The sequence below is a fragment of the Nannospalax galili genome, unplaced genomic scaffold (assembly GCF_000622305.1).
Source record: "Nannospalax galili isolate Female #2095 unplaced genomic scaffold, S.galili_v1.0 scaffold98, whole genome shotgun sequence".
NCBI classification, from domain to species: Eukaryota; Metazoa; Chordata; class Mammalia; order Rodentia; family Spalacidae; genus Nannospalax; species Nannospalax galili.
Genome location: NW_008342013.1, coordinates 1,470,549 through 1,483,146, shown reverse-complemented (window position 1 = coordinate 1,483,146; position 12,598 = coordinate 1,470,549). Strand labels below are relative to the sequence as shown.

General features: G+C 38.2%; 1 protein-coding gene across 14 annotated transcripts in view; it reads left to right on the top strand.

Moving 5' to 3' along the window:
- The window catches only part of Bnc2 (basonuclin 2), a 435,111-nt gene that overhangs the window by 119,101 nt on the left and 303,412 nt on the right, over positions 1 to 12,598 (top strand). For all 14 annotated transcript variants that reach the window (XM_017799278.2, XM_029565769.1, XM_029565767.1 and 11 more), the window contains one exon: positions 12,050 to 12,175. Coding sequence is in view for 12 of the 14 variants with exons in the window: in XM_029565769.1 (XP_029421629.1) it covers positions 12,050 to 12,175 (126 nt within the window). In the remaining 2 variants the exon portion in view is untranslated. The remainder of the gene's footprint in view (positions 1 to 12,049; positions 12,176 to 12,598) is intronic.

The window sequence follows — 12,598 nt, the reverse complement described above, 5'->3', positions numbered from 1 at the left end:
CTCCCTCCCTCCCTAGTTAAAGTGCCTCCATTCTCTCCATTTCTCCAATGACAATACCTGTATCCTGTTATCCCCCCCACTCTTGAGCTCTTTTTTCCCCTTTACCCCCATGGTTCCTTGTTATAAGCCTCTCTCCTTCCTTCCCAGCCAAATATCTCCACTTCCCTCATTTACCCCTTGAACGTCTATCTCCTGTTATCCCTCTCTCTCGGGCTCCTTCATTCCCTTTACTCCTTTGTTTCCTTTCCATTTTCTGGCCCCTACAGTTACATCAGGTTATCTACTCACATACAAGTGTTTGGAGCTAAAATCCACAAATGGGAGAGAACATATGTCGCTTGTTTTTCTGTGTCTGTGTTACTTTACTTACTATAGCAGTTTCTAGTTCCATCAAAATGGACTTTTCTTAAAATATTTCATTTGTAGTATCTTAGATATGGCAGCACGTTTGTGTTGAAAAGATCATAGAGAAAGATTGTGTTTTTTATTTTACGTCTTTTCCTCAAGCACACTATATACTAGGTAGCTTCTATCAACCTTAAATGCAATAGGAGAGAATATACTAGAAGCACGTTTTCACAGTTCTAGACTTAGTTTAGATCTTCTCAGTGCTTTAATTTTTTTCTTTTTAGGTTTGACCAAAAATTAAAAAAAAAATGATTCTAAATAGGAACTTAAACAACATAATTTAGTGGTAACAAATAAGGTTCATTTTAGGAGTGAATTTTTACTGACTGATCATCACTGCTTTGAGAAGCTGAGGTATGTCAGGAAGGAAATAACCAAACAAACAAAATAATAGTGCTGTGCTCAATTAGCAGTGCCTGCCAGAGATCCTACAGGACCAGGGCCAGTCCATACCCTGAATTTATCTTTCCCTGTTCATCCTTTGTTTACTCATTCAACCAAACTTCTTAAATATTTTTGAATACAAGGCAGTATGCCAAATGTGGTAAGAATAGACAGGTTAAACATTTCAATTTGCTTTTAAGCCTTGATGAGTAGGATGCTTGATTGTTAACAAAACTCTGAAATGGGTGGCAACTGTTACGGCCAGAATGTGTTATGATGGCCTAATTCAGACATACTGAATATTTCTGGGACATAAGTGGGAAGGCTATTCCATGGTGAACATATGGAAGATTCTAGTTCTTGTTTGAGAGAACACTTATATTCACTAATTGAAAATACTAATTCACTAATTGAGAGAATACTGTGAGCTCTGGAGACATGCTCATTCCCAGATGATAATGACATGATCCCCTTGTCAAATGTGTAGACTATATTTAATATTTCTGTAGTTCAAGGCAAAAGTAGTAAGTACTGTTGCTGTTGGGTGAGATGACATTTGGGAATAGGAGGTAGAAAAATGACTATAAAGATAGTATCAATACTTAGCTGTGTTTTGATTTGAGAAATTATTTTGAGACAGATATTTTAAGTATTTGTACATGTGTTAATACATATTCTTTCCCATAAACTAGAGGGTTTTAGATATTATTTATTAAAGGTTATTTTAAAAAGTGAATCACCTATAAATTGTTGATTTATTTCCCCCAGTTACTGTGGTTAGTCCCTCAGGTCCTGTGATGAGCTGTCCGTCTTCTCTTAGTGTCTACTATAAGTATCAAGTGTTTATGCACTTACGGTATAGACATCGTATTCTATGGGAGTATTGAATATAAAACAGACCCCTTGATTGGATACTTGTGCTTTGGCATCTCTCTCTTCTGATAGCTCCCACACATTGTTTGTAGAAGAAACACAACTTGTATTGCTTTACCTTCAGAAACTTGAAGTCCAAATTTTAAGGAATCTGCAGTTTGCTTATATATTTCCTTTCCAGTCTTGCCACCGATTAATTAGTAGCCCTGATCTATCCAAGGGATAGTGCTTTCTTATATTTCTTATGCTTTATTCATAATTACCAGCCCATTTAGAATGCTGTCTCCTCTTGTCTTCTGAAAGTTTGCTTAGCCCCCAAAACTTGGCTCATGTCCCTCTGGGGACCAGATTGTTTATGTTATTGAAAATGCTACAGCTAGTTATACATATACTGACTTGTGACACTTCTTAATAAAAACAAAGCAGTTATTTACATCTTTTATTTTAACTTGTTTGTTTATACATAGTCTCTTCAACTATATTTTAAGTCAAGGAAATTTGGAAAATGTTTGAAATGTTATACTCTGAGAGCACAGCTGAGGACTCGGCCGGTGCAGTGTTTTGAGCCTCTTGGAGAAAAGAAACATAGCTTTGAAGCTTACGAGGACCTGTAAACTCTGAAACTCTGTGTTTTCAGGGCCATAGCAGATGAGCTCCCCCCCCTTTCCCTTTCCTCTGTTCCCTCTTTCCCTTCTCACACCTTTTCTTTCCAACACTAATGGCCATACTCAATGGAGCTGTTCTGCACCTTGGAGATGTTTCCATTAGTACTTGTGGCCTTTTTATTCTCTTTAACGACTGCATCATATTTCTGAGGAAGGGCTCATAATAAAATATCAGTAAATTCTAGAAGCAAGAGAAGGTAGACAATTGTTATACAATACATATTGTTTTGCAGTTACAGTTTTATTTTCAGGTCACAATACAAGATCACATGCATTACTTTACACAAATGTCAAACACGGAAGAATTGTAGCAGCAGTACCTCAGAATTGTCTGACACACAAATTTCCTTTTTGGCGGTAGGATAAAGAAGGAGAGTGAAGGGACTGGCTCTATACAGTGCCTTTGTGCTCAGCACTGGGTGACTGACTCATGAGAACTGTCAGACCTCAGAGTCAGGTCCAAGTGTGGGGTGGTGTGAAGAGACAGCCTGGTTTAGGAGTAAAAATTCTTGGCTGAAATGAATCTAAAAAGTGTTTTGTAATTGATTTCTAAAAATTGGATCAAACACACTTAAATCTATGAGGGGTGAAAATGTAATTCAGATGGTAGAGTACTTGTCTAGCATATAAAATGCACTGGGTTCAAACCCAGAATGGGGGTGGGAGAGAAAATGGGAGAAAGGAGAGGAAAATGAACAGATAATGGTGTTTCGTGAAGTGATTTGACTCTTTTGGTTTATATCAGCAAGTATTTTAAGTATAAATTACTAAAATGTGACCAACTTAAGCCTGTTTAAAAAATGCAGAATCTTGCCAGGCATGGTGGTACACGCCTTTAATCCCAGCACTCGGGAGGCAGAGGTAGGCCAATCTCTGTGAGTTCAAGGCCAGCCTGGTCTACATAGTGAGTTCCAGGACAGCTGGGCCTACAGGGAGACCCTGTCTCAAAAAGACCAAAAAAATAAATAAATAAAATGCAGATTCTTTAAGGAACATATGGTTGTATTTCAGTGTACTAACTCGTACATAAATCTTTTTTTTTTTTTAAAGGTAGTTTATTCTGAAGCAAATAGGAGCAACCATGGTCCAGGAACACAGATTCAGGATGCTCCAAATGACACAGTCTAAAATAGAGCAGTTACATGAACTTTTATAATCACAGAACAAAAGAAAAACTTAACTCAAGGCTTTCATCTAATACACTGTTGAAGGTCTGAATTCAGCAGGCCGCAGAAGAGCTGGGAAAACTGCTAGTTTCAAGTGTTGTTTGATGGGATTCTTAGCATTTGGGTTGGTAAGTTATTGGACTAAGTTAATACATTCCAAAGTTTTCACCTAATAGTTGAAGAGATACTATGTCAGACACAGGTGGACAATGAATAGCTGTTAAAGGGATTGGAGACAGTCCAAGATAATTCTGGCTCTGTATCTGCAACATTCCAACTCTCCACAAACACAAAATTTGAATCAATCAGCCCTGTAAAATCTTTAACAGATTTTTTTCTGGCTTTTTTTCTGGGCAGGGAGGGAGGATAAGACATGGAAAGAGGAGAGATAAATAGTGCCTAGCTAGTATTAAAAACCAGAGGGAGGGCTGGAGAGATGGCTCAGCAGTTAAGAGCACTGACTGCTCTTGCAGAGGACCCAGGTTCGATTCCCAGCACCCATATGCCAGCTATGAACCATCCTTAACTCCAGTTCCAGGGGAATCCAAAGCCCTCTTCTGACCTCTGCGGCATTGCACGACACGGGTGCACTCACTCACATGCATGCAGGCAGTGCACTCATACACATAAAATAAAAATAATAAAATAAACCAGAGGGAATGGTATTAGTCCAAAAACCTACTGAAAAAATTAAACACAGAATATGCTTACATGAATCTGTGTGTACAGCTGAAGGCTACATAACAAGAAACAGGGCCAGACAGAAGAAACCTTCCTTTGAGTTTTTGGCCAGGGTAGTCCAAGAGACTCCCAAAATTACACAGGCTATTATTACCACAGTCCTTGATTGCCTCCCAGAACTTGTTTACATAATTCTTTTCAATATGTACTTATTTTGAATTCTAAAAGTTCTCAGAGCCAGGAAAGGTGGCACATGCCTGTAATGTTAGCACTCAGGAGACAGAGGGAGGTGAATCACCACAAGTTCAAGGCCAGCCTGGTCCACATAGTGAGATCCAAGTCATCCATGGCTATATAGCAAGACTGTCTCAAAAAATAATGACATAGTTTTCAATTATGTGGCTCTAAACTTCTTAAGTGTTTAAAAATTCCTATGAAAGTATTTTTAAAATACTTAAGCATGTAAGTAAAATATTTTTAAATTTAAAATCAATACAAATATTTCTTCAGGAAGAATCAAAATAACATCATCAATGGACCAAAATTATAAATTATAGAATTAGATAAAATATTAAACATTAGTAAAATTCTTTTTTTTAATATTTAGGTTGTCCTTTAATTTGAATTTAAACTCTATGGTGCATTCTGTAGTGAAACTCCTGGAATCTTTTAAAGATCCATATCTTCTCTCTTGTGGAACTACTAGAAAATATTTTTTTAATTTTTTAAAATTTTATGTGTATGAGTGTTTTGCCTACATGTATATAAGTGTACCATGTGTGCAATGCCTATGTAGGCCAGAAGAGAGCATCAGATCCCCTGAAACTGGAGTTAAGGATGGATGTCAGTCATCATGTGGGTGCTGGGAACTGAACTGTGTAGGTCCTCTGGAAGAGGAATAAGTGCTTTTAATTGCTGAGCCATTTCTCCAGCTCCCTGGAAAAGCTTTTTAAAATACAAAAGGAAACCTATGGTTTTTGACCAGATTAAGAATTCTTATAATTCAAGCACTGTTTTGAGGCGCTCACAATTCTTTCCAGAGGAAGCCACCAAACTGCTCCTCTCAGCAGCCCAAAGATATAAAATTCCGAGATTTTCTTCCTCTTACAAACTCTTGGACAAATAGATTTCTCTCAAGCCCTTGGAAATTCTAAAGATAGCACATGCTGATTGATGTTAAAAGTGAAAAAATAATTTACCAAGAAAGGCGTGTCTTGGAACTGGAGAGATGACTCAGTGATCAGGTGCACCGGGTGCTCTGGCAGAGGACCTGAGTTCAATTCCCAGCACTCACATGGTGGCTAACAGCTATCCTTAACTCCAGTTCATGGGGAGCCGACACCCTCTTCTGACCTCCGCAGGCATTGCCCAGCATGGGTGCACCTACTTACATGTAAGCAATACACTCATACATGTAAACTTTTTTAAAAAATCAGTTTTTTAAAAAAGAAAGGCATGCCCTGTTTAAAGATACATGGTAGTATTCAACACATTTCTTGTCTAAAATAGACAACCAAGAAAGGTAATTCAGGAAATTGGGATGTGCACAAACTTTGACATTAGACCAACTTAGCCTTAAACTCTCACTTTGATACTTGATATAAGACTTTGGCCAAGTGAAGCTCCCAGCTTCAGCTTCCTCATTGGTAGGATGAGAATAAAAATACTTGTCTCATGGGACTTGTGAAAAAGATACGAAAAATATTTTATAATATGTTAAACTTTGCACAGTCTCTGGCATACAAGTCCTCAATAAATACAGAATAATATACCCTACATTTTATCTGTCCACAGTGATTCATTTAAGCACTCTGGTGGCTGTGAGTTTTCTATAATTGCATCTTTATGTAACTTCTCACTGTATTTCATAGAATAAGAGCTCTGAACTTACACACAGATTTACTTTGTACTTCAACTCTTAAGTATATGCCTTGGCTTTGAGATCTCCAGAAAGGAGTACATGGAAACGCACTTGATCATATATACCATGTGAAATGCCCAGTGTCAGAATTGGCACAAATGTCAGAATTTCTACTAGTGGCTGTGCTGGCGAGCGTTCAGCATCTCACTCATGGGGTTATACACAGGAAACTTGGATTTGCAGATCTTTTGATTACTCCGCCTGGCCCATTTCATGCTACCAATGTGAACACTACTTGCACATAAACTCCCTGAAAGCTTAATATTCAGTTCTCTCAAGTCAGTCAGAGAAACTCTGGTATATCAATAGGTTCTCAACAATTGGCCACTGATTAGCACTCTACTGTCAAAATAGTTTGGGACACTAAAGCCCTGAAAAATGGCTTCTACTGTGGTACCAAGTCATTTTGTACTTTGCCTCAGTTTCCATGATTATATAGTAAAGAAATTAGATTAGTTTCCTAAAAAAGTTTTTGTACGGTTCTTCATGGATGTATCAGGCTGCGAAGGCCAGGAAACCCAGGCTTTGTACTGCTCTACTGTATGTTCAGCACTCACATCTTTATTTTTGAAAGATGTCCTTGACTAAAAACAAGTATACTTCAGAGCCTGTCATTGAAGCAAGCTGTCACAAAGCCTGCGTTTGTAATTTTAATAGGGGCTAGCAATAGAAAACATTTTGAGTACATGATGTTTTATTTAAATATGATTTTAATTTGTCTCTGAATGAATTTTCCATATAAACTACATGAAATCTGAGTGACTTACTACCTAGGCATTACGAACTTGAATGGCTATCATACCCAGGGAAGCAGCAAAATGAGGAAAACAGTAGGGATATAATGCACTGGTGAATGGAAGAGACTGTGTTCACAGGGAAGTGCTTGCTAAAGAGAGTAGAGAATATAGCAGCTACCCCCCGCCCCACAGTAGTTACAAAGGAACAGAATTCTTTGCTGTATTTTTAGCTTCTCAACACTTTGTCTTTTGCCTCTCTTAACACATTCCACCACTCCCGTAGTTCAAATTTCTTGAACTTTACATGTTGACCATTAATTAAGCACATGTACACTCATACAGTTGCACTTAAAGAGCCAAGCCAAACATATCTGAAGCCAAACATCACCTGTGGGTTTCCAGTCTGAAATCTGTTTTTACATAACACGCATATGTAAGAACTCATATAAGCACTTAATGCTTAGGCACTGGGTAAACCTTTTGTGCTTTAACTATTTACTCCTCAAAACAATTCCCTGAATTGATAGGTACTACTGCTGTTCCCATTGTAGAGATGAAGAATTTTGGCTAAGCAATTTGCCAAGGTAAGTAAAGCATTCTATAGATAGTCAGATCCAAGAAATCTCATCGCACAAGTTTTAGGCACTGTACACAGTTGACTCTCTGGGTATATCTTTTCTATACATGTTATAAACATGCAGAGAAGTAAATAACTGAATGTGGGGGTTGGGAGAGACTGCTGTATGGTATCAGCTCAGTGTCATAGTAACATAGTTTATGCATACATGTGCTTGATGTGATAAAGAATTGGAATGCTACGTGCTTTTGTACTTAGGAGATTTTTGTGGTGAGACTGAGTGAGATCAGTACAATTTTGAGAAAGTTTCTAGTCCTCTTTGCCACAAACTAGATACCCTAAGCTTTGTGTCTGTCCAACATCATCTGTGTTCAAGGGCAAACATTATCTTTCTTCTCATTCCCATATATAAACCCCACCCATGGAAAGGCTCCAAGTCCTGAGTGATGATCACTTCCTCTGGGCAAGGGTATGAAGAATAAAAGTAAATCTAGCAGGAGAAGTAAATCCCTACAGACATAGATAAGTACTTGAGGTCAGAGACTGTATCTTTTATAGTTTGTCTACATACCAGACTCATTAATACGAATAATTATCTTAGCAGTAGTGGTTGTAGTAGCAAAAATAATACACACAATCTAGTCTTACCTCATATTTTGTATCTGCTTTCATGATTTCTAGGATTCTGGGAGGTTTCTTTGAGAAAGTAATATAAAATCAGGTCTCTCTCAAGTTTCTTTTTTATTTCCACTTCTTTTTCCTAGCCATATAAAATGTTTTCCAACCTCCAAAACTCCAGTCTATAGGAGTAAAACTGTAAGATATTAAGAAGAAAAATATGGAAAAATCTGTATATTCATTTAGTTTTTCCCTAAATTTTAGAACACCCTAACCTTTTTCTTTCCCTTTAAAAATTTGTCCCACTGCATATATTCATTGCACATGGTACTGTCTTACATAAGGACATTTTCTTATAAACATATAATGTATATTGAGCATATCCCATCCCCCTTTCCTCTGCTTTCTTTTCTCTTTATCATTTATCCACTTGGTGTGGAATGGGAGAGGGAAAAAAAAAGTATCAGTGCCTCTGCCAGTATTCTTTATGACAGTGCATACCCATCATGTGAATGGAAAGTGCCCAAGACCTCCATTTTCAGAAGTGTATCTCAGCCCCTGGCTCCCGAAGAAAACCAGTGTGGTTCTGATGTGGGATATGAAGAGTGGTTTGCATTGGCACTGGCCTTGCGGGTTCTTTGGGACTGGAGCACACATAGCTGTGGGTTACAGATACTTGCTCTCCAGTATTAATGTGACCAGCATGTGAAACCATGGCCCCCACAATACTACACAAAGGCCAATGCCTCTGATAGTCTGAGAATTAACTCCCAGCTGAAGAAATTCTTCTTTGTAGGACTGAAATACATTGCTTACAGAAGGTCCTCTTTCAGAGATGATTGGTGATGTGGACTGGCAAAAGGAACTGTAGCATACATAGGCTGTCTACAGGCTTGAGTGCTATAGGGAAAAAAAATCCTTCAAACCTTTGTTTAACAAATTCTGAATTACATGCTGTGCATATGGCACAGAACTTGTACACTTAAGACATTATATAGTTTCTTTGGAGATGTCAAATGTAAGCTGTTAGTGGTAGTTGTCACCCAGTCTGAGATAGGATATGTTAGAAATGCTTCTACCAATTTATACTTCCCTGAGCTGTCACCAAACATGGTATAATCAGAGGCCTGTATACATTCAAAAGAAAGGAGTGGGGTTGGGTAGAGCTTTCTTTGTAAATTCTGTAAGGAAAATTCTCTTCAGGGGGCTGGAGAGAGGCCTCAGTGGTTAAGAGCACCTGCTGCACTTACATAGGACTAGGGTTCCATTCCCAACACCCACATGGCAGCCAACAACCACCTGTAACTCCAGTTTCAGGAGATCTGATCCCCTCTTCTGGCTTCCTCAGAAACTGCACACATGTGGTGCACTTACATGCAGCAAAAGCACTCACACATTAAAAAATAAAAAATAAAGATTCCTTTCAAGACATGGGAGTTTTTCCCCCATCTCACTCAGAAGCTGTGTACTTGAGGGAGGATCTTTCTGTCTGCTATCTTAGTGAGAGTTTTTTCATTGACGTACAATTTCCAGTGAAATAGTAGCTTGTGAGTATCCAGAACTTAGTTTATTGACTCTTATTGCACTTCTGAGTACCTACTAAATAATTTATTAGTCTGATGGATATGTGGCTACCTAACTATGGAGCATGAAATATGCACTGTTTTTCTAATACACTGTAAAGAGACCTGTTTATAAAGTATTTAGTATTGGTTTTATAATGCACTGCTGACACAGGAGACCACGAAGCTCAAAGATCAATCTCATTTTGGCCCACAGTATTAATGCTACTTTATAAAGCTATATGACAGGTTGCTTAGACAGTGGTCCTCACAGAAAGGACTCTGTTAGGAAAGCTGGTTGTAGTGGTTTCCAGCATGGCAGATAAATGTCTTGGTCCATCGATGTCCCTGAGGTAGTTATTTGGTGGCTTTTGATGCTGGACAGGTGATGGAACTCATTATTTCCCTGCTCTGTAGAGGGATTTTGGATTAAAAGTGCTGAGTTCTGCTAATACAATACTCACTGAGTGGGTAGAGAGTTGGTGTAACTTTGGGGTCATAGAGTCCTAGTGATAGGAATTCATAATAAGCAGAGGAACTTAAACGTCCTCAGTTTTGTCTCATTTGCTTGTTAATGAAGTGATGTTCTTAAATATTGTCTCTTCCTTCCTCTATCAAATATTCAATATGACTTAGTATAAAATATTTCAATTTTTATTGCTCTAGGGATTTCTTTAGCCAGGAATACATTCACATACATTTTAAAAATGCTTAGTAAAACTTAGAATTGGGATCTGACCAAATAAAGATCAAATAATTTGATTCAAAACATACATATTCTTAGTGTTTAATTTTTTAATATAAACTTGTCATTATGGGAATGCCATGTAATCACCATGATTTACAAAGTTCTGTTGCCTCTAAGGGTGTATGTTCTTGAACTGAACAAGTATTTTTTTTCCTTTGCATTAACAACTCCTTGCCTGGTTTAAGTATTTCAGTTTCCAAAGTGGGAGCTCTGCACTATATTGTCTTTTTAAAAGACTCTTTAGAGCCAGGCTTGGTGGTGCACGCTTTTAATCCCAGCACTCGGGAGGCAGAGGCAGGCAGATCTCTGTGAGTTCGAGGCCAGCCTGGTCTACATAGTGAGTTCCAGGACAGCTGGGGCTACAGGGAGACCCTGTCTCAAAAAAGACGAAAAAAAAAAAAAAAAAAAAAAACCCACAAAAAGACTTTTAAAAAAATTATGTGTGTGTATGTGCACATGCATGCGTGTGCCCAGAGAGTCTCCAAGAGGCATTGCATCCCCTGGAGGTATAGTTACAGGAAGTCATGAGCCACCTGATGTGGGTGCTGGGGACTGAACTCTGTTCCTCTGCAAGAGTAGTGCAGGCTCTTAACACTGAACCCACCGACTTGCCCTCCACTGTCTTGAACCCAGTCAGCTAACCTAAGGCTTCTCATGTGTTTTTCAGGAACCAAGGCTGAGACCTTTTGGTCATTTAGCATTTTTTACTCATTTCTCATTGGTGCTGAATTTCATTTTGCCCTGTTCAGTTGGACCCATTCTTTTTCTCCTCTCTAGTCCTGGACTTTTTTTTTTTTCCTTTTCTTGTTGTGACCCTCTTGGCAGGTAGCCTTAGCTTTTACTTTTCTGGGCTGATCATTTTTTGTATATAAACTATTGCTTACTGAACACTTAGTGTGTGTATAGTACCTGGTTAGGCCCTATATATAGGTAAATTCTGTCCCTTTTAGTAAGTACAGAGTTTAGAAGGGAGATGGTTAGTTAAATTAGCTTTCTTGAGTTGTTAAGATGTACACTTTTTAACTATGGATTTTTTTTTTCTGTGTTATTCCTTGATTTTTTAGGGGAAAAATCTTTTTCTCCCTTCGGGAGCCTTTTCATTTGCGTTCTTTATCCCATTCTCTCCTAGGACCTTTTATACCATTTTCCCTCTGGCTTAGAGTTCCAATATTCTTTTCTCTGCTGGCTTTGTCTCCTTTGCTTACTCTAGACCCCCCTCCATCTTTAGTGGAAAACACACTGGCAGTTGCTAAACATACTTCCCTTAGGCCCTCCTAACTTTTCTGACGACATTTCTCAATTTACCCAAGGAATATTTTACCATTTCTGCCTCTTTGTCTTTACAAATCACTTATTCCTTGATTTCTTTATAACATGGATTCCATATGCCCATTAGTATACTAAGGCAACTCTTAAGGCACAGAATAGAATTGTAAAATATTTTAGCCACAAATATATAGTGGGAATGGTGTACTGAACACCCCATCAGTGAATTACTCATTCTCATTTTGTTACATCTGTTCTTTCATGGTTTATGCATTTGTTGGTTGCTGTAAACCTTAGGAGTAATTAACTCTTTTTTCAAAAAACGTGTTTGGGTGGTCAGAGAGTAGTATGTTACATCTGCAATTTCATTTTGATATAATTAGTGTTACTATATAATGCTGTCTGAAGAGTATATGTAATTTCCTCTTCTAATCTCTCAACAGGCACGCTTTGTGCCCTCTCCACCTCCGAATCGCCTCAATTACAAATCAGAGAGCAGACCTGGTGACCAAGACTGGCAGGCGCATTTCAAGATCCCCTGTTGTGGGGTTGATCCATCTCAACTTGAGGTATGTTGTTCTCTTCTAGTTCAGTCACTTGGATGTGCTAGCGTGCTTTCAGTGTCCTGTTGAGGTCTCTTCTACCTAATTATTCCTCTGCCCCTCTTGCGCTGTCTTTCACACTCTTCCTCATGCATATATTTACTTGCTTCCTAACACGTTTTGCCTCTGAAGATATTAGCCTTCTGTGGCAGCCATTGGAATGATTTTGTCTGTGATCTGTCAACTGCCTTCTTTTGTCTCTTCTTGCCTCTCTCCTCCCTTTTCTCTTCCTTCATCTTACTTTTCAAATAGTTCTATGGCTAATTTATTATTATCATCACTGTTTTTAGTAGTAGAGTTATTAGTAGTAAACTTTTATAATTTAAGTGTAACAAAAATACAAAAAAGTGCTAAAATTCTAAGTATACAGCTGATGTTTTTTTATAAAGT